The sequence below is a fragment of the Hemiscyllium ocellatum genome, chromosome 12 (assembly GCF_020745735.1).
Source record: "Hemiscyllium ocellatum isolate sHemOce1 chromosome 12, sHemOce1.pat.X.cur, whole genome shotgun sequence".
Taxonomy (NCBI): Eukaryota; Metazoa; Chordata; class Chondrichthyes; order Orectolobiformes; family Hemiscylliidae; genus Hemiscyllium; species Hemiscyllium ocellatum.
This window is the reverse complement of record NC_083412.1, coordinates 31366489-31391482: the sequence shown is the minus strand read 5'-3', so window position 1 is coordinate 31391482 and position 24994 is coordinate 31366489. Positions and strand designations below refer to the sequence as shown.

Below are 24994 nucleotides of genomic sequence, written 5' to 3'. Positions count from 1 at the left end.
ATAGAGTATATTTAGGGGTGAGCAGCTAACACTGCCTTACCAGTTATAATCACACATCAACAAGGTTAAGAAAATCCACCATCTTACATTATTTATGAATCAAAAGGCTGAGTTAGAATTCTGTGCAACATGTTTCGACTTAGCTTTTCTTTTATAAGCAGCAATTTAGAAGCAAGCAATCTTAGAGAAAGGTAACCTCTGCCCTTTGAATTATAATTCTTTCACAGGAAAGAATGGGGCCTTGAAACCTTCCTTCCCCCTATGGTCTTACAGAGCATGAAGGAGAAGAATGTGAAGAAGGCACTTTCTCACATCCTGAAAGCAAACCAAAATCTTGTTCCTCCGGGCAAAAAGGTAACGCTTCCCCATAAATTAATAATGATCTACAAGATAAAATATTTTGCGGCAGTGTACGTGCTGATATTGTTCTATGAATTCTACAATATTACGCAGGAACTTTGTTTCTTACACAGGAGATGTACCGTTGTTATCAATGTTATCACCAACAGAGTAGGGCATGGAATAACAGTGATTTCACCAGTAGTATAACATTCTTGTGTTTTAAAAGAGGTATTGCATGGGGTCTAACACCAATTAAATGAATAAAGAAATAAAAATGTAGTAATATGATGTGACATTACGGAAATGTCTGAAAAAATTAAACATTCGCTGTGTTAAACTAGCAACCACTTACCTTCTAGAATGATTAAATTGCTGAGAAGTTTCAAAACTGCAAGAAATTACTAAAGAATCCTTTTTAATGGACCAGAACTCAGTCTGACTGGGTTTTGTTAAATTCTGCTTTTGGTGGTGAAGCTGAGTATCCATCGGCATGAGTTAAACTAATTTCCATTTTGTGTTTCTCCCCCCAGTACAAATGTCTATATTGACAGGAATATTAGGATGCTTGATATTTAAACACTAAGTTTTATCCAACTGTATTCTGACACATTCAGACATCAGCAATTCATCATCACTCCTCAATGTAAATTTTACCTCAAAATTTGTCTCTTACTTTCTATTGCAGCTCTCTGCACTGCAAGCCAAGGTGCACTACTTAAAGTTTCTCAGTGACCTGCGTTTGTATGGAGGCCGGGTCTTTAAAGCAATGCTAGTGGTAATGTATCTTAATTCTTCTCTGAATTTTTCTAACATTGGCAACAAAACTTATGAATCTTCAAGTGAGGTAAAAGCTATAATAACAATCCTCGAAGATGTGACTCTTTACACACCGACATACACAAACACCCACAAATTTATCAGGGATCACGTTAGATTATTGGATCAACACTGACAACTTTTCTGATGAACAAATCACATGAATAATACTTCTTGTACTGCTGTGTTTACCTTCCAAAAAGATTGCTAAAGTACATTATTTAAAAATTCCCACCAAGAATAATGACCCATTATCTCGAGTTGTCAAGTCTCTACAGTTTAATGACCTTGAGTGTTTGACAACAATTTAGGAAAGCTTGAGTTTTAGGATAAATTGGTCTTGTATAAATAGACTCTTTACTAGAGAGTATTTATTAGGCTACTCATACCTTCAGTGGTGGTCTTTCTGTTCATAGCTCACTGAGGTGTTATTGCCACAAAACGAAATGCACTGGAGGTGTCTTTGAAGTCATAGAGTCATAGAGATCTACAGCATGGAAACAGACCCTTCGGTCCAACCCATCCATGCCAACCAGATATCCCAACCCAATCTAGTCCCACCTGCCAGCACCCGGCCCAAATCCCTCCAAACCCTTCCTATTCATATACTCATCCAAATGCCATTTAAATGTTGCAATTGTATCAACCTCCACCACTTCCTCTGGCAGCTCATTCCATACACGTACCACCCTCCACATGAAAAAGTTGCCCCTTAGGTCCCTTTTATATCTTTCCCCTCTCACCCTGAACCTATGCCCTCTAGTTCTGGACTCCCCGACCCCAGAGAAAAGACTTTGTCTATTTATCCTATCCATGCCCCTCATAATTTTGTATAAAGACACCCCTCAGCCTCCAACAGTCCAGGTAAAACAGCCCCAGCCTGTTCTGCTTCTCCCCATAGCTCAAATCCTCCAACCCTGGCAACATCCTTGTAAATCTTTTCTGAACCCTTTAAAGTTTCACAACATCTTTCTGATAGGAAGGAGACCAGAATTGCATGCAATATTGCAACAGTGGCCGAAACAATGTCCTGTACAGCCGCAACATGACATCCCAACTCCTGTACTCAGTACTCTGACCAATAAAGGAAAGCATACCAAATATCTTCTTGACTATCCTATCCACCTGCGACTCCACTTTCAAGGAGCTATGAACCTGCACTCCAAGGTCACTTTGTTCAGCAACACTCTCTAGGACCTTGACATTAAGTGTATAAGTCTTGCTAAGATTTGCTTTCCCAAAATGCAGCACCTCGCATTTATCTGAATTAAACTCCATCTGCCACTTCTCAGCCCATTGGCCCATCTGGTCAAGATCCTGTTGTAATCTGAGGTAACCTTCTTCGCTGTCCACTCCACCTCCCATTTTGGTGTCATCTGTAAACTTACTAACCATATGTCACGCTCACATCCAAATCATTTGTATAAATGATGAAAAATAGAGGACCCAGCACTGATCCTTGTGGCACTCCATTGGTCACAGGCCTCCAGTGTGAAAAACAACCCTCCACCACCACCCTCTGTCTTCTACCTTTGAGCCAGTTCTATATCCAAATGGCACATTCTCACTGTATTCCATGAGATCTAAACTTGCTAACCAGTCTCCCATGGGGAACCTTGTCGAACACCTTACTGAAGTCCATTTAGATCACATCTACCGCTCTGCCCTCATCAATCCTCTTTGCTACTTCTTCAAAAAACTCAATCAAGTTTGTGAGACATGATTTCCCACGTACAAAGCCATGTTGACTATCCCTAATCAGTCCTTGCCTTTCCAAATAAATGTACAACCTGTCCCTCAGGATTTCCTCCAACAACTTGCCCACCACTGACATCAGGCTCACTGGTCTACAGTTCCCTGGCTTGTCCTTACTACCCTTCTTAAACAGTGTCACCACGTTAGCCAACTTCCAGTCTTCCGGCATCGATGATACAAATATCTCAGCAAGAGGCCCAGCAATCACTTCCCTATCTTCCCACAGAGTTCGAGGATACACCTCATCAGGTCCATCCACCTTTATGCGTTTCAAGACAGCCAGCATTTCCTCCTCTGTAATATGGACATTTTGCAAGGTGTCACCTTCTATTTCCCTACATTCTATACCTTCCATATCCTTTTGCACAGTAAATACTGATGCAAAATACTCATTTAGCATGTCCCCCATTTTCTGTGGCTCCACACAAAGGCTGCCATGCTGATCTTTGAGTAGCCCTATTCTCTCCCTAGTTACCCTTTTGTCCTTAATATATTTGTAAAAACCCTTTGGATTTTCCTTAATTCTATTTGCCCAAGCTATTTCATGTCCCCTTTTTTGCACCCCTGATTTCCCTCTTAAGTATACTCCGTACTGCCTTTATACTCTTCACAGGAATCACTTGATCTCGATCTATCCTGTCTATACCTTACATATGCTTCCTTCCTTTTCTTAATCAAACCTTCAATTTTTTCAGTCATCCAGCATTCAATATACCTACCACCCTTTCCATTCACCCTAACAGGAATATACTTTCTCTGGATTTTCATTATCTCATTTCTGAAGGCTTCCCATTTTCCAGCTGTCCCTTTCCTTTGAACATCTGCCCCCAATCAGCTTTTGAAAGTTCTTGCCTAATACCGTCAAAATTGGCCCTTCTCCAATTTAGAACTTTAACTTTTAGATCTGGTCTATCCTTTTCCATCACTATTTTAAATCTAATGGAATTACAGTCTCTGGCCCCAAAGTGCACTCCCACTGACACCTCAGTCACCTGCCCTGCCTTATTTCCCAAGAGTAGTGTTTATTCAGGGAATCCTGATTTCGGAAACCCACAGTTTTTGTCACTCATCACGTTCAGGATCTTGCAGAAAGCATAAAATATCCTTTCCTTGCAGAGAACATGGTTTAGATTGTAACTTTTATTGGTAATATGAAAGTCTTCTTTCAGCCTGTGATTCTAAATATAGCAGCCTCAACCCAGATCATCACGAAAACAGTTGTCCATCCATGCAGCATTAACTGGCGTTAAATTGACAGTTTTACTCAGAGGAGCTGTTAAGTTCACAAGCTTGAGAAATGGAAGACTTCAACCTTTCCTGTTTTGTAGTTTGGGTTATGGCTCATTGTTAATGCAGAGTGGAACCCTGGTGTGCATGATCCATGACATTGTATACCATTGCTCCAGCGCTGACAGCCCTCATCCGAAAAATACAACATTTCATTACCCTTCAGAGAAAATCAGTAAAAGGGAAAAAAAATTCCTTTTCAGCTTTATGAGGTGGCCTACAATTTATCAGTTGTAAATTACATCGAGCATTCAAAATGTCATACTGTTTTATTTCAAAATCATTCATTGACATTCACCTCATAATGCACCTCACATTTAGGCACAGGATGTAAATCTGTATATAAATGAACATTGATGTTTGAAATTAATGGATTTTTCCTGTGTGTGAGAAGACCAAACAGGAGCATTGACATGACAGAATTATTACCATTTCACTCGAAGGGCAAGTTCTGGAGTGCTGCACAACCTACAGCCACCTGTATTTATACAGCAGTTTTAACATAGTTAGATTACCATCGTGGTTCACAGAGCTGTTGTCTATCCATTCAGATTTTATGTGGTGCATAAATGTTTGTGGCAGTGAGTCATTCCTCTTAGGTTAGTTTCTTGTTTCTATTCATCAGCACCTAATAAAAGAGAATATGTGACCTATCAAGCCTTATTTTCATAAAAACACAAGCAGTTTCCCTAACTTGGATTCTCCAGAAGCTATTCACACATTGCAGGGTTTTCTTGGGATTTTAGTCATTAGCATGCACATATATTTGTATGATATTACATTTTCTTAAAATATTGTCAAATGCAAATATTTATTTTTGCATCTGTATTTAGTAATTATTTTCCAGAGCAGTACAGTGGAGCAGTGGGCTAAACTGACCCCATGATCTCTAATTCACTTGGGGAAGTTCAGACATGGCAGTGACCAAACATAGAAAAGGTGGACCCACGGAATGCTGCTCCTCCGATTTCAGGCTGGTTCTCTTCCATGCTATTGCTGGAACTTTCGTAAAGAACCATCCTGTGATTGGAGGAGTGAGATGAGCCACAGAAGGGAGCACAGCTTCTGGGTAGGCCAGCAAGACCAGAGACCAAGGCTCACTGCACTTGGAAACAAACTGTGGAGCAAGGTCAGGAAGGAAGGACAAGGGGTAAGGCTAGTTTCCTAGGATCTTGGGGAGAAATGAGGCTGCAAACTAGGGAGGGAGGACACAAATGGCACATGGACAAAGAGGTGCTGTAACGGGAAGGAGGAGAGAGGCTGCAAACAGGACTACAAAGTGGGGGAAGGGAGTGCAGTGAGAAGAGCTACACAGAGGAAAGCGGTCCCAAGAACAGAAGGATGTCCCATGGAAAGGGGAAATTGGGCTGAAATGGTAACAGAGAGGCTGAGAGAGGGAAAGACGAGCTGGGAAGAAGAATGATGAATGGCAAATTAGTGAGAGCATTTAAAAATAAACATAGGAATACTCATCTAAGTGAGAACAGGAAGACTGAGGTAGTGAATCTGTTACAAATTAAGGTGGCATCTCTAGATTAAAGCTGCAGGAGCTCAGGGGTGATTATAATCCATTCTATTTTCCTCCATATATATCTTAATGAACTCAGTGTCAATGTGTAATTATATTGAACAGATTTGTTTCATAAGATTTGCATTTCTATCTTATGACATCTCAAAGCATTTTATACATTATGAATTATTTGAGGTTATTTTCGAGACAAATATAGAATGGTTTAGCTGTAACCTCTCCAGTTCTTGGATAGCTTACTTAGAATGATGGTTTTTGTGTACAGCTGCATAATTCTTTTTAGAAAAATTGTTATTGCAAATTTATACTGATTGTTTTCTATCAATTAAAATGTTATGTTATCTAAAAAAAATCGATGCTTTCCTTGTGTGTCATGGCTTTAAATTCAGTGGACTACTGATGATCATGAGGATGAATTATTTGAATTCTGCTGCTGTGAGAGTCCAAATCCCACAGATACTGAGAGTATTGATGCAGCATGACTGCTTCATCTAATGAGGGAGTTAGTGAGACTGGAAAAGGAGCCCGGACAAACAAAAAGTAGCACTGAAAATCAAAAAACAGCTCTCGAGAATTTCTCACCAAAAATGTGCTTTCAGTCCTGTTCTAATAACTTATTCCTTACCAATCCTGGACAGAACAATTTCAATCCTCTGTTTTTTTTTATCAACATTAAGCAGACAAAACCTTCAGGAAAATAACAATGTGAAATTTGCCTTCATGAGTCTTAAAAATAATCAAATTGGACTCTCGAATTTCATTTCAATCTTAACGCTCATGTTCAGCTGTGAGCAACATCACCTTGATAGTTTGCACATCCTTGAGGTCCAGAAACAAAAGAATCAGTCGCTGCACAAGATCTCCAATCATTTTGATTTTGTTTTATCTGTATGATCCTTCAATCCCAATCAGAAGTAGCCACATACTTGGGAGTTTCTCCTGAAAATTCCACAGGAACTTGACCGCCTTTGATAATTATAACCCAGCGTATAACAGTCACAGTATGTATGGCAAAACTTTCTGTAGTTTGTCCAGAAAAACCTTTCAACCTGAAACAAACAACTTTGACTCCTGTGTTGCTATACTTTTATTGACCTTTTATCTACATTGTACTGCCATCTTTCCTGTACACTTTGACTTACTTGCAGTACACAGTTTACTGTTAACAAAAAGCTCTGCATTATGCAAAGTATGGTAAATATTTGTAAGAGAGTTCAAGCAGGTCCATTAGTATCACAGTCTTACTAATGTTCATAAGTAATATAAGCTATCTTCTGACATTAGGAGAACAATTGAAATGCCAATCAACTATCTTTTATTTTAATTAGTGCCATAGAGTCATTGAGATGTATAGATGGAAACAGCCCCGTCAGTCCAACTCGTCCATGCCAACCAGATATCCTAAATTAATTCAGTCCCATTTGCCAGCACTTGGCCCACATCCTTCTAAATCCTTTCTATTCACATACCCATCCTGATGACTTTTAAGTGTTGTAATTGTACCAGCCTCAACCACTTCCTCCGGCAGCTCATTCCATACACACGCCATTCTCTATCTGCAAAAGGTGTCCCTTAGGTCCCTTTTAAACCTTTCCCCTATCACCTTAAAACTATATCTTCTAGTTTTGGACTCCCCCAACTCAGGGAAAAGCCCTTGTGCACTTACTCTATCCATGCCCTTCATGATTTTAGAGTCATGGAGTCATAGAGATGTACAGCATGGAAACAGACCCTTCGGTCCAACTCGTCCATGCCAACCAGATATCCTAACGCAATCTAGTCCCACCTGCCTATCCCCTGCCCATATCCCTCCAAATCCTTCCTATTCATGTACTCATCCAGATGCCTTTTAAATATTGGAATTGTACCAGCCTCCATCACTTCCTCTGGCAGCTCATTCCACCCTCTGCATGAAGACGTTGCACCTTAGGTCCCTTTTATATCTTTCTTCTCTCGTTCTAAACCCATGCCCTCTAGTTCTGGATTCTCCCACCTCAGGGAAAAGCCCTTGTCTATTTACCTTATCCATGCCCCTCATGATTTTATAAACCTCTATAAGGTCACCCCTCAGCCTCTGATGCTCCAGGGAAAACAGCCAAAGACTATTCAATGTCACCCTATTGCTCAAATCTTCCGAACCTGGCAACATCTTTGTAAATCTTTTCTGAACCCTTTCAAGTTTCACAACATTCCTCCAATAACAAGAAGACCAGAATTGCATACACTATTCCAACAGTGGCCTAACCAATGTTCTGTACAGCCGCAACATGACCTCCCAACTCCTGTACTCAATATTCTATCCAATAAAGGAAAGCATTCCAAATGCCTTCTTCACTATCCTATCTACCTGCGACTCCACTTTCAAGGAGCTATGAACCTGCACTCCAAGGTCTTTTTGTTCAGCAATACTCCTAGGGCCTTATCATTAAGTGTATAAGTCCTGCTAAGATTGGTTTTCCCAAACTGCAGCACTTTGCATTCATCTGAATTAAACTCCATCTGCTACCACTCAGCCCATTAGCCCATCTCATCAAGATCCTTGTTGTAATCTGAAGTAAACTGCAGCTCCAATTTTGGTGTCATCTGCAACTTACTAACTATACCTCTTATGCTCACAAATGATGTGGATGTAAATGACAAAAAGTGGTGGACCCAGCACCGATCCTTGTGGCACTCCACTGGTCACAGGCTTCCAGTCTGAAAAACAACCCTCCACCACCACCCTCTGTTTTCTACCTTTGAGCCAGTTCTGTATCCAAGTGGCTAGTTCTCCCTGTATTCCATGAGATCTAGCCTTGCTAATCAGTCTCCCATGGGGAACCTTGTTGAATGCCTTACTGAAGTCCATATAGATCACATCTACTGCTCTTCCCTCAGCAACCCTCTTTGCTACTTCTTCAAAAAATTCAATCAAGTTTGTGAGACATGATTTCCCACGAACAAAGCCATATTGACTATCCCTAATCAGTCCGTGCCTATACATGTACATGTACATCCTCTCCCTCAGGATTCCCTCCAACAACTTGCCCACCATCAAAGTCAGGCTCACCGGTCTATAGTTCTCTGGCTTGTCCTTACCACCTTTCTTAAATTGTGGCACCACTTTAGACAACCTCCAATCTTCTGGCACCTCACATGTGACTATCGATGATACAAATATTTCAGCAAGAGGCCCAGCAATCACTTCTCTAGCTTCCCACAGAGTTCTAGGGTACACCTGATCAGGTCCTGGGGATTTATCCACTTTTATGCATATCAAGGCATCCAACACTTCCTCCTCTGTAATATGGACATTTTTCAAGATGTCACCATCTATTTACCTACAGGCTTCCATGTCCTTTTCCACTGTAAACACTGATGCAAAACACTCATTTAGTTTCTCTCCCATCTCCTGCGGTTCCACACAAAGGCTGCCTTGCTGAACTTTGAGGAGCCCTATTCTCTCCCTAGTTACCCAATTGTCCTTTATGTATTTGTAAAAACCCTTTGGATTCTCCTTAACTCTATTTGCCAAAGCCACCTCATGTCCCCTTTTTGCCCACCTGATTCCCGTCTTAAGTATACTTATATTACCTTAATAGTCTTCTAAGAATTCATTCGATCTATCCTGTCTTGACCTGACATATGCTTCCTTTTTTTTGTTAACCAAACCTTCAATTTCTTTCGTCATCCCGCATTCCCTATACCTACCAGCCTTCCCTTTCATCCTGACAGGAATATACGAACTCTGGACTTTCATTATCTCATCCCTGAAGGCTTCTCATTTTCCAGCCGTCCCTTTACCTGCCAACAACTGCCCCCAATCAGTTTTTGAAGGTTCTTGCCTAATACCATCAAAACTGGCCTTCCTCCAATTTAGAACTTCGACTTTTAGATCTGATCTATCCTCTTCCATCACTATCTTAAAACTAATAGAATTATGATCACTGTGCTCCCCGCTGACATCTCAGTCACCTGCCCTGCCTTATTTCCTAAGAGTAGGTCAAATTTTCCACTTTCTTTAATAGGTACATCTATATACAGAATCAGAATTTTTTTTTTGTACATATTTAACAAATTCCTCTCCATCTAAACCCGTAACACTATGGCAGTCTCAGTCTATGTTTGGAAAATTAAAATCCCCAATCCTTGCCACCCTATTATTATTACAGATATCTGAGATCTCCTTACAAATTTGTTTCACAATTTCCCTCTGACTATTAGGAGTCTATAATACAAACCCAATAAGATGATCATTCCTTTCTTATTTCTCAGTTCAACTCTAATAACTTCCCTGGATGTATATCTGGGAATATCCTCCCTCTATACAGCTGTAATGCTATCCCTTATCAAAAACGCCACTCCCTTTCCTCTCTTGCCTCCCTTTCTGTCCTTCCTGTAGCATTTGTATCCTGAAACTTAAAGCTTCCAGTCCTGCTCATTCTTGAGCCATGTTTCTGTAATTGCTATGATATCCCAGTCCCATGTTCCTAACAATGCCCTGAGTTCATCTGCCTTCCCTGTTAGGCCTCTGGCTTTGAAATAAATGCAGTTTAATTTATCAGTCCTACATTGTTCTCTGCTTTGTCCCTGCCTGCTCTGACTGCTGGACTCTTCTTTTCTCAACTGTACCAGTCTCAGATTGTCTCTTTCCTCACTAGCTCCCTGGGTGCCCCACCCCACCACCTTACTAGTTTAAATCTTCCCGAGCACCTTAAGCAAATCTCCCTGCCAGTATATTAGCCCCCTTCCAATTCAGTCCAATCAGTCCTTCTTGTACAGTTCACTTCTACCCCAGAAGAGGTTCCAATAATCCGAAAATGTGAAACCTTCTCCCATACACCAGCTCCACAGATTTTAATAAATCTCAATAAGGTCACCCTTCAGCCTCTGATGCTCCAGGGAAAACAACCCCAGCCTATTCAGCCTCTCCCGATACCTCAAATCCTCCAACATGCTTGTAAATATTTTCTGAATGCTTTCAAGTTTCACAACATCCTTCTGACAGGAGGTAGACGAGAATCGCAATATTCCAAAAGTGAAATGACCAATGTCCTATACTGCTGCAACATGACCTCCCAACTCTTATATTCAATGCTCTGACCAATAAAGGAAAGCATACCAAATACCTTCTTCACTATCCTATCTACCTGCGACTCCACTTTCAAGGAATTATGAGCCTGTACTCCAAGGTCTCTTTATTCAGCAACATTCCCCATACCATTAAGTGTATAGTCCATTTCCTGATTTGTCTTTCACATTTATCTAAATTAAACTCCATCTGCTACTCCTCAGCCCATTGGTCCATCTGGTTGAGTGAGATACTCTACATATTTTGTAGCACTTTTCAAGAATATCACAGTTGATTCCCATTGCCAATGTAAAAGCTTTGCTCATTTGTTGGAAGATCTTTGAATTACAAGTTGATGCAACACTGAAGTCTGACCCTGTTCTGTCTTTTTTTTTTAACTGTAACAGCAAGGGGAGAAACACTCTGAAGTCACTTTATTAGTGGGACCAAGATATGGAATAAGCCATGTAATTAATGCAAAAACACACCTTGTGGCACTACTGGCTGATTTCAGCCATGTCAACAAGATTGAGATGTTCTCGGAAGAAGAAAACAATGTTCGAGTTGAACTAAACGTGTTGGATGTTAAGGTAAGAAAATGCTGTTTCCTTGAGATGGTGAGGCAATTGCTGTAGAAGGGGACTGGGGGCAATGAACAGAAGAGAGTGGGGAGATTGTTGATAGGACATAAGTAAAAAATAACAAATCAAGTTTCAAAGTTCTGGAGCTCTTCCTGTTACCTCGTAGGTACATTTTAACATGAAGAACATTGGAAGCTTGAATTTTAAATATCTATAACATCAACTGAAAGAGATGAAAACACCGGCTTGTTATGAGTTGGGTGAATAAATCTTGGCAGGATAGACCTGACAAGATTTCATTTCATGAGTTACTTTATCACCCTGTGAATGGATTTGATAGTTTGAATTCCGCATGGATAGTTTTAATTTTAACAATAATAACAATGGTGGCTCAGTGGTTAGCACTGCTGCTTCTCAGCACCAAGGTCCCAGGTTTGATTCCAGCCTTGGGTAACTGACCATGTGGAGCTTGCACATTCTCCCTGGGTTTCAGTTTCCTCCCACAGTTCAAAGATGTGTAGGCCAAGTGAATTGGCCGTGCTAAATTGCCCATAGGTTAAATGCGTTAGTCAGAAGGAAATGGGTCTGGGTGGGTTACTCTTCAGAGGGTCGGTGTGGACTTGTTAGGCCGAAGGGCCTGTTTCCACACTGTAGGGAATCTAATCTAATCATACTGTGAGCTTTAAAAGGAGTTCCATATCTATGAGATTACTCATATTCAGTCAGTGCATGGGGCCAATTTCTGTGTAATTCTTTTACTATTACAAGGGAAAGGTTCACTGATTTGATAAATCAAAATTAACTTTTCAGTCTCAGATGTAAGATTTTTAAACTGATGTTGTGCCTTTGTTTGCAGCCCATCATATTATTAATGGAGTCAACAGATGCAATGAACCTTGCTTGCTTGACTGCTGGATACTACAGGCTGTTGGTAGATTCACGACGCTCCATATTTAACATGGCTCATGGCAAATGCACTGTGAATAATGAAGCAGGTAGCATCATTCGATGTGAGCATGCAATTTTTCTGAATTTATTACATTGAAAACATTAGTTTAACAATTACTTCCAGACATCGGGGAATGATTTGTATATTTGGGCTGGGGGTGATTGTGGTGCTAGGGCTGGGTGAAGGGTGGGGGGAAGAGGGTGGAGGGGAGATTGAAAACTTAGACAGCTATTGAATTGTGCAGTATTATACCAGTACAAGCTCAGTCCTTGTGCTAGCTGAGGTAGTTCTTGGGAACAGCAGATCAGAGTCGAGAGTGTGGTGCTGGAAAAGCACAGCAGGTCAGACAACATCCGAGGAGCAGGAAAATCGACGTTTCAGGGATAAGCCCTTCACCAGGAATGTTCTAGGCAACAGTCTTCTCAGTTTGTTCCATGGTGATATCATGGTACAAACCATACTTTGTAACACTTGGACAACAGTGATGCTACCTGGATGGAGACCTTTAAACTATTGAAGGCATCAAGCCTGACCAATAACTAATACATGGGGCTTGATATAGCATGGATTCATATCTGTAACTTTCAACCATAATGGAAAAGGAGATTTCCTGGATACAACCTGTTTAAAGAAATAGAGTTTGGTTGCACTGAGGATACAAAGGAAATCTTTCCTTGTGGCAATATTGTGATTGCCTTTGTGAAGAGACGACAATTAGCATTGTTACTAATGTCCTTCTAATCTCAAAAAGACTCAGTTTCATTTTATCCATAGATTTGTTTACCAGCAATTATTTCTGATATTTCTCCAGTAAAAGCTGAATATTGTTGTAGTGTAGTCCATTAATAACTGCATGATACAGATGACCATATGTGAATCTGTACAATGAGCTTTGGGAAGTTATTCAATAATGGAAGGCATCGCAGTCAAATTCAATCCTGCCTACAACCCAGCCCACACACAGGTACATGTGCACACAAGCACTTTCTGGTAATTTTCTTGGAATTGATTTCTTTTTCTGCCTAATTTGATGCTTTTTGACACATTTGCACCAGACCTTTTTATAACTAAGGAAATTTAAAGCAATGAAGGTTTCAATAAACGTCTAGCAACAGTTTAAAAATAAGGCATTACCCATTTAAGGCAGACGAGGAAGCACTTTTTTTCTGAGAATTCTCTGCTTCAAAAGGCAGTGAATGCAGAAACTTCAGCATTTTTAAGATTGAGGTAAATAGATTCTTGATTGCAAAGGGGATGAAACGTTATTGGGAGTCTGAAGGAATGTAGAGCTCAAACAAAGCCAGGTCAGCTGTGATCTTATTGGATGCCAGAGTAGACTTGAAAGATCTACTCTTGTTCCTCATTCACAATGTATTCACTCCTCAATGCTGTCACCAAAGTTCCCTCTGCAATCCACCTTAACGTTATCAAAATCATTTTTCAATTGATAAACTTTTAAAATTATATTTGCTATTCCCCTAACTGATCGGTCAGTTTGCAGTTTTATTTATTATGGCACGTCGAATCAATGCCTGTGTTCAGAGAACATGAGGGATGTACAAACAGAACCAATATAGGTAGGCCAGAAAGCACAGTGGGGAGGGGAGGGAACAAAGGAATGGATTTACTGCAAATTAAGACCTGGGCGGCAGTTTTCATAAATAAAGCTCGAATGGAACAAAATGTACAGTTAGCCACAGCTGGTACACACAGTCCATAAGTACAAGTCCCAATCACACACAAGTGAAGAAGTGACTACTTGAAGGTTACATTGCATCTGTGACTGAGTTCTTTCATTTAATCAAGGATTGAATTTTAACAAAATTGTGGCTCTGGGGCGCATGGTACAGTAAAGACCAAAGAAATCTGTTTCCAGACACAAGCCTTGAACTCATCCATATTTGGTTGTAACAAAAGCCCAAGGCTGGACAGGCAGCCAATCTGTTCCAAGGAAGAATGGTTGCAACTTTAAATAAGTCTGCTCATTCTATCATCACACATTTTGATTTAAAACTTAGCTGCTGTTGAAGAGTTCTCCTGAGCTTCAGGGGAGATGGCAGGTTGCAGAAGATAAAGACTTGGTGTGTTCAGAACATCTGCAGAGGCACCTATCTCCTCTGTCCAAGGGCCTGTCTGAGAAGCAGCTGCAACTGGGCAGCATGCTCCTAACAACATTCTCCAAGAGATCTCCAAACCTATTACAAGCCCTCCAACCTCTACTCTACAATCAAACATCAATCCTTCCCACACCACCACCCTCTGATCCCTCTTGAAGCTTCTGAAACCTTCACCACTCTTCTAACTTAGTCTGAACACCTCACTTGCCTCCCCACATGGCCAGGGTTTGAAAGCAGGGTGACAAGTGGCAGTTGTAGTGTGAAACAGAGTTGGGAAAGAAGACTTGAGGGTTTTGGAGTGAAGCAATGAGGGATCAGGAGAGGGGTAATGAGTAGAGGGCAGAAAGCAGTAGGTGAGTCAGGTGGCAAGGAAGGCAGTCATGGTTTCAGAGACAGACAGCAAGTGAGATCAGTGGGGTTTTCTATGGCTGAGTTTGATCTGTGGCATTTTGGATGCAGGTAGCTACCTGGGATGGAGTCTGCAGTTGTGGCTTCAGCAAACGCAGCCTTGAAAACAATACTGAAATTCAAGTTAAAAAACGATACCCCCTGGTGGAGGCAAAACATGCTGACCACTGTTAATCCAGAATAATTATAGTAGATCAAGGAAATTTATAATAGAAGTATAAAAACAAGAAAAGCATATGACTTTGGAGCCTAATTCTGTCATATGTTCAATCACAATTATCCTGTGTTCTCTGATTCCACTAAAGCTGAAACTTGGAATTACTTTTTCACTCTCCTGCACAATATTACAAATTTTCAGAAGGTTGATTCTTAGGTGAACTCTTAAGTCACAACTATTTGAGGAGGGATGTGTTCTTACTCCCATTTTCAAGACCTGATTATTTATTACCTTGGCTGCTCAGATAACTTGCAGCTAGTTTGATGGAATTCTCTCTCTTTGCAAGAAGTGTTGACTAGTTTTCAGCACAGATGACAAAAATGGATTCCTCACCATATGGCACCCACAAATTCAAACTCCTTTTTCCAACCAATGTGTTTGCTAATTCCAGTCACGTTCTGTTGTTGTTTGATACTTGGAGATTCTTTTGTTCCAGTATGTTGCATAAGGAGAACTATTGAAATGCAATGGAATGTTGATAGGATCTATTCACATTTGTCTAGCACCCGTTGGGTTTCAACGTTTCCTTTTGGCAATGTTAAACGCAGTCAGGTCATTCTTCAATGATGACTCCTGCTTGAATAAAGGTTTGTGTGAATTCCCATGGTTGCTGTGAAATTCCAGATTTAATTACACATTCACTTGAGACTCAGCACTGGATCAGTGGTGCTGGAAGAGCACACCAGTTCAGGCAGCATCCGAGGAGCAGCAAAATCGACGTTTCGGGCAAAAGCCCTTCATCAGGAATACAGGCAGAGAGCCTGAAGGGTGGAGAGATAAGTGAGAGGAGGGTGGGGGAAGGGAGAAAGTAGAATAGAGTACAATAGGTGAGTGGGGGAGGGGATGAAGGTGATAGGTCGGGGGGCAGGGGGAAGGTGGAGTTGATAGGTGGAAAAGAAGATAGGCAGGTAGGACAAGTCATGGGGACAGTGCTGAGCTGGAAGTTTGGAACTGGGGTGAGGTGGGGGAAAGGGAAATGAGGAAACTGTTGAAGTCCACATTGATGTCCTGGGGTTGAAGTGTTCCGAGGCGGAAAAATAAGGCGTTCTTCCCCCAGGCGTCTGGTGGTGAGGGAGTGGCAGTGAAGGAGGCCCAGGGCCTCCATGTCCTCGGCAGAGTGGGAGGGACAGTTGAAATGTTGGGCCACAGGGCAGTGTGGTTGATTGGTGTGGGTGTCCAGTCTCCCCAATGTAGAGGAGACCACATCAGGAGCAACGGATACAATAAATGATATTGGTGGATGTGCAGGTAAAACTTAAAGTGATAAGGGCACATGATTTGTCGCAGCCATTTTAATATCATGCTTTTGTCTAAATTTTAAAAGTATTGACTGAGAATTATAATATATTGGAATATGACAAAGAAGTGTTTTTATTATGTGTGTTAAGTAATGATGCTGACAGTTATTTATGAACAATCTGTCTTTCTTTTCCATAGGCCCAGAATACAAGACGAAACATAATATGCACACCTTAGAATGGAATTATTTACCGAAAAGTTCATGCCACATCAGGGCTAAAAAAGAAGATGCCCAGCCATCATCTATTAGAGAATCAAAGCAGCAAAATATAGATTTCGCAAATGATTCAATTTATCATGAAGATTCCAGAGGGGGGTTAATAACAGAGATTACAGATGTTCATGACCATAGTCATCTAGGGGCCGAATATATGAATACTATGGAAGCTGAAAACAAAGCTTTCAACAGGTTGTCCTCTGGGAAAGAACATACAAAGACAGTACAAGAATCTCCAAGGGGAGCAAAGGTATCCTTTGTCTTCGAGGATCACAATGTAGCTGCCTTTAATCCGAGACACCTTGGATATGAAAGATTGCTGGATGATAGCCCAAGCAATTTAGACCAACAGGCATCTATGTATTTGGCCAATGTAAGTGACACTAAATGTTCAGAGTACTCGTTCCCAGGGATTGATGTGGACAACATTGATACAAATGCAGTTTATGCAAACATTAACGATAGCAGAATGTTTGCAAGTGCTGAAAACATCGAAGAGCCGTTACTACATGACATATGTTATTCAGAGACGACAGATGATGCTGAGGATGAAGATGAGGCCAGCTGTGAGGAAGATATCCCACTTGGAGAGGCCGACAAAACCGACATTCTCAATATATCTGGATCTAGCGATGACATAATTGACTTAACATCACTTCCTCCACCTGGAGGTGATGACGATGATGAAGATGATTTTCTCCTTCACACGCTGAATATAGCAATAGCTGCCCCTCCGCCAGGTTTCAGAGACAACAGCTCTGATGAAGAAGATGGCCAGCATCAACAAGCGCAGAGTTCACAGGAGACCGTCCAAAACAAATGCTCTCCAAGTGATGACATCCCAGTGTCGCTCATAGATGCCATTCCTACGCAGGCCGAAGACCAGAGTGGTGAGCAAGCATTAGATGATGCAGTGGTATCCACTTTGCAAGCACTGGAGGCGCTGGCAGCTTCTGAGGAGCAGTCCGTTCAGCAAACAGATGACAGTTCAGGTTCTTTCACCATAGTAACATTTATTCATTGACTGTCATAATGTTCCATCTGTAAATTTGTTAACAACTTGGAAACATTCCAGAACAAATTTTACCATCAGTGTGTCATCCCATTTTTCTGATCTGGCATGCTAATGGAACAATCTTAGTTCATATTTCATGCGCTGGATGCTTATTATGCACTGAAATTTAAGAATGCTAAACACTTTATTTAATAAACCTATTTTATTATGATTAAAAAAGTGCCTATGATGACGTAATTAATTGGGTGTTTATTCTCTTATGGCATACAGGTGTAGTGATATTAAGAGCTTATAGTCCTGAGTCGTCATCGGATTCTGGCAATGAAACAAACTCCTCTGAAATGACTGAAAGCTCTGAGGTAGCCTCAGCACAGAAGCATTCTGAGGGTTCCATGCATATGCTTGTGGCCACCAGTGAAGGCTATCAACAACTTCAAGAAGAGCAAACTGAATTCCCAATCTCTCAGAATGAGAACATAGGGCCCACTTCTAAAATGATTCCAAAAGCTACACATTCCTTGACTGTCCAACGGGGTAGCAATGCAAAGTCGAAAGCTGTGCCTTCGAAACAGATACTTCCTTCTGAGGAAGTTGAGATGGAGCCAGAGACAATGGAGACAAAATCTGTCACCGACTACTTCAGCAAACTGCAGATGGGATCTCTGATGTATTCTTGTGCAAGTAAGCAAAAAAACAAGGCAGGTGATAGTAATGTCAAGATAGCACATGATGGTAATGTATCAGTGAAAAGGCAACATGCAAACAGAAAGACAGAACTGGGCGATGATTTGTCATCCAACGGCAAATACAGCACATTGATTACAAAGAACAGTCACGGCACAGCCACTTTTGACTTAGAAAGCACTACTTTCCGTAGAGAGACACAAAGTTGGTTTCCAGTTTCAGGAGAAAAGATGACTGATCAGCATTTCCCAGGGTTAATTAATGGTAAAGGTTTTCACAAATCCTGCGTAGTTTCTAGAGCTGAACATGAAGGGAAAGAAGCAGATACTGAAATAGATGATCGTTGCTCCTTGGCCAGCACTTCCGGGCTTGGACGTGATGAAAGCTTTCTTTCTGATACCACTTACATGTCTTCAACCAAACACCTGACCGATTCAGAAGACGCAGAGCTGTTCCCTGATGATCACTCGTCAGAGCTTCCGGAAGCTGAACAGAGTGTGACCAGACTTTGTGAATACCATATGACCAAAAGAATGTCCTCTTTGCAAAGTGAGGGTCATTACTCTTTGCAGAGTTCCCAGTGTTCTTCAGTAGATGCAGCCTGCAGTACAGGCAGTAGTACGTGTGCCACCCCAGTTGACTCCCCCCTCTGTACAAGTGATATTAAGCACATATTATCGGAATCTTCTTTAAAAGGCCTTGGCTACATTTCAGAAGATCAACGAACACTTTTGCTTCAAAGCCACGGAACATCATATAAAGATCTACATCCCCAAGCTGAAGCCATGTGTCATAGGAGAACAGCCCATAACACGCATGCGCCTTCAAATGCTGAACCAATATTTGGTACCATACGTGATGGGTGCCACCGAGTACCCAAGATTAAAGAAACCACAGGTACCTCAGTAAACAGCGATAATATTTACACAGATGTTGAGCTGCAACATTTAACATTTGAAAGTAAAATAGAGAGTGAGGGAAATGATTATTTTCGAGATCAGGAAAGTAGTCCTCTTTTGTCAGATTCATCTCAGGAAGTTAGCTCTCAAAATTCTAACACAGATGTAGTGGAAAGAACAAGTAAGCCCAAACCTGATGATGGTAATCGTTTATCTCAAGAAATTAAACACAGCACATTTCTTAATCTTAAAAGCACAAAAATCACTTTCCCGAATGACCATGACAGTGTCAAAGAATATAAGAAATTTTCTAAGTATTATAGGTCTAACACATTAACATTCCCTTCATTGGTTTCAACATCCAAAGACTCATTTCCTTCCAGTAAAAGTAAGTTAGCTAAGAATTCTCTATGTAATTTTAGAAATATAATTTTTACTTCCTTGCCAGCCAAGTTGAGGAGGGAGAATGACTTAGCTAAACAGAGGACTCAAAAAACTAGACAGCTTGAGGAAACTAATAACAAAAGCAAGCAAGTTGACTGTTTTGACAGAGATGTAGGACAAGATCTGCATTCTGAGCAATGTCTCAGTCTGAGTAAAGGAGCTGCCAGTGAGAATGATAAAGCTGTGCCTGGAGGTTTTGATGAGAAGCAGCTCTCTGCTGAGGACAAGCAGTGCAACCCAGATTGTAAATTGCAGCATGTTGTCAAGGAGGTGCTTAATGATTCTCTGTGTTTTTCTGCCACCCCTAGTGTAGCTTGCACACAGCCTGAGCAACGAGGAAGAGGAGGTGCAACTTCAGCATTCACTAATCAATTCAAAGCCGACAACATTACTCTGCCATCAAACATTTGCAATGATACAAAGGTGCCAAGTACCTGCCGAGAGTCACCTGATCTTTCCAAAGTAGAACAAGCGCATGCAACACCACTTAATAGGAAGGCCTGTGAAGTTGGCAGAGGAAGCCTTAAAATTCCTCCCAGAAAGAAGGTGTTGAGGCGTTGCAGCAGCAGTGTTACACCAGGAATGGGAAATGTAGAAACCCTAGTAGAAAAATCAAAGACTTTCATAGGATTCCAATATTCTGATCTCCCCGAAATATCTGATCCTCATCCTGTACAGAAAAGAGTCGAACTTCCTCTGGGCGAGAGATTATCAAAGAGCCACTCTCAAGGATCAGTGAGAATAAATTCATCATGCTGCTCCATTACTGCAGACGGCAAGGATGGTCGGAGATCAATGGAGATACTTTCTGTGCAAAAGGATTTCCGACACATCAAACCATTGCCTTTTCCAAAGGTGGAGATGAGCAACTGGAAGTGTCGTGGTCCTTTTACCTATTGTTTCCTTAATAAAGACAATGATGCTGAAGAGGATGATGATGATGATGGTTATGGTAGTAAGGGACAGCTGTCTTGCTTGGACCAAAATCATCTCTTCTCCAGTCCATCTCAAGCATTCTATATGTCCTCCAACTCTGCAAGTGCCAGGAAGGCTCTCGGACTGACTGTGGAACCTTGCAGAGTGACTGGGGGCAACAACGGCGACAAGGAGGAACATGCAGACACTAATGACATGGCATTTGCTGGCAGGATTGCCAGAATTAATGCTCTAAAGGACAGGGTGTACACACTGCCAGGCGGATTTCTTGCAGCACAGAGAGATGCCAGCGAACTGCTGTCTCTTTTGCAGGCAAGCATCGGTAATAAAGAACATGTAACATCAGACCCCCATCAACTCCGATTTAGCCAGTACAAGCAACTGTTATCAGTTGAATCGAGGGAGTTGGGAAGCGCCTGCAGGAAAATGGCTGCTGCAGAAAAAAGCCCAGAGGAAATGCTCTTAGCTATGACGTCCAGCTTCCAAGTACTGTGTTGCTTAACAGAAGCCTGCATGCGATTAGTTAAAGTAATGAATTCTGAAACACAGCAACAGGAAATTGTTGCTAAGGTAGATGAGGTTGTAATGAACTATATTTGTCTGCTGAGAGCTGCTGAAGCAGTATCTGGAGCAACCCCCATTGATCCTAACGTTAAGGTTTTAGCGCGACATTCAATTACCATGACGGCTATTGTAAGCACACTAACCCGTTCACTTAAAACGCTTTTAAATAAATAAGATGCAAATCGTATTTTAAAATGTACCCTTGTAAAGCCATACATAGAGTTTACTGTAAGTGTGGGGCCACCACACGGACTGCTATAAAGGAAACTTGGTTTTGTGTACATTATGTTTTATATGATGAGGCTGTGAGATATTCAAATGTTATACAGCTCAATCTGCTAGAACTGTAATGTAATTGAAATTCCCTTTCTGATGACAAGGAAGTATAGAAAGCAATGGTATAAAAATTAGTTATTTTTCATATGGAACCCGAGCTCCAGAATGGTTGAGTGGCCTGACCAAGTGTGTCAAGATCCCCTAGTACTATAACTGCCATCACGGGGTGGGGGAGGGAGGGGAGGGAAAGGGTTGGGGTGTTTGGAAGGGGTTGTCGATACTGGTCACATATGTGATACTTCATCACTCTGTAAATAATAATTATCTAAAATTTTAAAGTATGCTTTTTAACCAATGCAAACAATATAAACAATAAACAATTAAATTGATCAGTTATGTCTTATTATTTTGGGGAGGCAAACACAAAGGTGAAAGGTATGTTTTCCCTTCTGCTTTAGTTTGTTATGACAGCAGTTGTTTAGCACAAACACACAAACAGGAAATATTCTAAACTGAGGAACATAAAAGTTATATATCAGGTGAAATATTTATAGAGTAAGCACTTTTTTAAATTGTAGAGAGAAATATTCTATTAAAATACATTTTTAAACAAACCATTACAATGCCCTCTAAAACTAGGTAACCTGCAAACAGCAATGGAATACAAGCTTTTTTTTTAATAGTTAGGTTTCTGCACATCATTCATTCTGAACAGTTCAGTAGTCACCTACCAATATGAATTATCATCCCTTATAGGAGAGTATCTCTAACTAGATAGTCAATGAAAATAAAGCTGCCTCAGGCTGTGACCACATTTCAGTATGCAAAATGGAGTCATAGGAAGATAGGATAGTAAAGAAAGTGTTTACTATGCTTTCCTTCATTGGTCAGAGCATTGAGTATACGAGTTGGGAGGTCATGTTGCGGCTATACAGGACATTGGTTAGGCCACTTTTGGAATTTTATGTGCAATTCTGGTCCCTTGCTGTAGGAAGGATGTTGTGAAACTTGAAAGGGTTCAGAAAAGATTTACAAGGATGTTGCCAGGGTTAGAGGATTTGTGCTATACGGAGAAGCTAAATAGGCCGAGGCTGTTTTCCCTGGACCGTCGGAGGCTGAGCAGTGACTTATAGAGATTTATAAAATCAGGAGGGGCATGGATAGAGTAAATAGACAAGGTCTTTTCCTTGGGTTGGGGTTTCCCGAACTAGAGGGCATAGGTTGAGGGTGAGAGGGGGAAGATTTTAAAGAGACCTAAGATGCAATGTTTTCACACAAAGGGTGATGCATGCATAGATTGAGGGATACGAGAAAGTGTTGTCAAATGAGACTAGATTAGGTTAGGAAATCTGATTGGCATGCACGGGTTGGATCGAAGGGTTTCTTTCCATGCTGTACATCTCTATGACTTTAATTAGGGATCCTAGGGCCATGGTTGCTATTTTAGTGTTGAAACTCATCAAGAACAGATGAACCATGCACACGGTCTGAACATTTCCATGGGCAGAATAGCTGGGAAGTCAGCCAAACTAAGTTTGACAGATTTTCATTGAAAAATAATGTGAGCTAGGGACATCCCAAGAACTTCATCCCATGATGTATTGTCACGGATTGAAGACAACCTGTATATGTCCTTGTCAATAACACTGTGAAGTTTAATCTTAGTAATGAGCAAGAGAAAATATCACACCCAGTTCATGATGTTAGAGAGGGGAGCAAATGGTCAATGATCACACATCCTCAAAATGACAAGAGGATTATGCATTTCATTAGCATCATTAAAATAGAAGAAGCTCCCGAGTTGCTTCACAGATGCTTAGTTGGTCAAAAATTAATGTATTAAAAACATGTCATGTAATGCATAAAGCAAAGAAAGAAACTTGGTATTGCAATGCATCATTGGTGCCAATGAAATGTTGCATATTTATACATGCGAATTGGATTAGATTCCCTACACTGTGGAAACAGGCCCTTCGGCCCAACCAGTCCACACCAACCCTCCGAAAAGTTTCCCACCCAGACCCATTTCCCTCTGACTAATGCACCTAGCACTATGGGCAATTTATCATGGCCAATTCACCTGACCTGCACATCTTTGGAGTGTGGGAGGAAACCGGAGCACCTGGAGGAAACCCATGCAGACAGGGGGAGAATGTGCAAACTCCACACAGACAGTCACCCAAGGCTGGAATTGAACCTGGGACCTTGGTGCTGTGAGGCAGTAGGGCTAACTACTGAACCACCGCGCTGCCAGATTCATTTTTTAATATAACTTACAACTGTACAAACTGTAGAAGTTCAAAAGGTTTCACATTTTGTTTCCCCAATAAGCCAACTTCAATAATGACAAGTAGCGGCCTTCACATTCCTTTATGTTAAAATTCATCACCTGACCAAACAAACCTATTCACTTTTGTGAAATGGTGCTCAGTACATTGTATCTTTCTAAACTTTTCTTCATATCTTTTCTAAATTAGCAATGTAAGCATATTGAGCCTTTTTGACACTTTTGCCCTTTCCTTTTATGACATGTAGGCTGGTGTGCCAATTTAGACAGATGTTCATCTTCTTAAAATGTGCAAGCACTTAGAATATTACAGCCGTTAATAATGACGACAACATTGTGTCCATAACTTGGATGAAAGTACCAATTATATTGTAACCAAATTTGCCAACAATTCAAAGATAGGTAGGCATGCAAGTTATGAGTATGTAACAAAGAGTTTGTAAATCGATGTATGTAAGTTGTCATTACAATGTGGGAAAATATGAAGTCCAATTTGGTAGAAAAACTAGAAAAGGAGAATTCTTTTTCTAAGTGAAGAGAGATTGCAGAATAATGGGGTACAAAAGGATCTGGATACTCTATGTAAAGCACAAACACTTAGCATGCAGGTTCAAGAAGTGATTAAGCAGCAAATGGAATGTCAGCCTCTACTGCACAGGGAATGGAGTGGAAATGTCAAGTAGTCTTGTTACAAATGTACAAGCTCTAGTGAGATCACACCGATAGAACCGAGTACGTTTTTGAGCTCCTTACTTGAGGGATATGTTTGCATTCGAGATTTTAGATTTATTTTTCCCACTGAGCTGATACCTGTGGTAAAGGGGTTACCAACTGAGGCAAGGTTGAGCAGGGTAAGTACTAGAGTTTAGAATAATGAATAATAATGTTATTTAAAACATTTAAGAAATTGAACAAGATCTGGACAATGTAAACGATAAAAGACTATTTCCGCTCTTGAGGATTTCTAGAACTAGGGGGTACAATTTCAATATAAGAGTTCAATAATATGGAGTTGAGTAATTTTCTCTTCCAGAGAGTCATTAGTGTTTGGAATTCTCTTCACAAAGAGCAACGTAGGGTATTGCATTGAGCATATTTCATGGCTAAGGTTGTTTTTTGATGTTCCAAGGGAGTCAAAATTATGGGAGATGGACTGGAAAGCAGAGATAAGGCTATAACCAAAGCAACCAAGCTGTTATTAAATGGCAGAGAAGGGTTGATGGGGTGGGGGGAGCCTACTCCGGTTCCTATTTCTTATGATCTTTATGATGTTAAAGAAAACATACTTTTTTTTGGAAGGTTTGGTAAACTGAGGCATATCTT

At 40.9% G+C, this 24994-nt stretch overlaps 1 protein-coding gene across 1 annotated transcript in view; it reads left to right on the top strand.

Annotated features, from left to right (window-relative positions):
* Window positions 1-19976, top strand: part of frmpd4 (FERM and PDZ domain containing 4) — a 154619-nt gene extending 134643 nt beyond the window's left edge. The window contains exons 9-15 of the mRNA XM_060832964.1: window positions 228-354; window positions 1028-1114; window positions 11186-11368; window positions 12216-12369; window positions 16488-17558; window positions 17852-19162; window positions 19917-19976. Coding sequence (XP_060688947.1) covers window positions 228-354; window positions 1028-1114; window positions 11186-11368; window positions 12216-12369; window positions 16488-17558; window positions 17852-19162; window positions 19917-19921 — 2938 coding nt within the window. The 3' untranslated portion in view covers window positions 19922-19976. The remainder of the gene's footprint in view (window positions 1-227; window positions 355-1027; window positions 1115-11185; window positions 11369-12215; window positions 12370-16487; window positions 17559-17851; window positions 19163-19916) is intronic.
* The last annotated feature ends 5018 nt before the right edge of the window (window positions 19977-24994 follow it).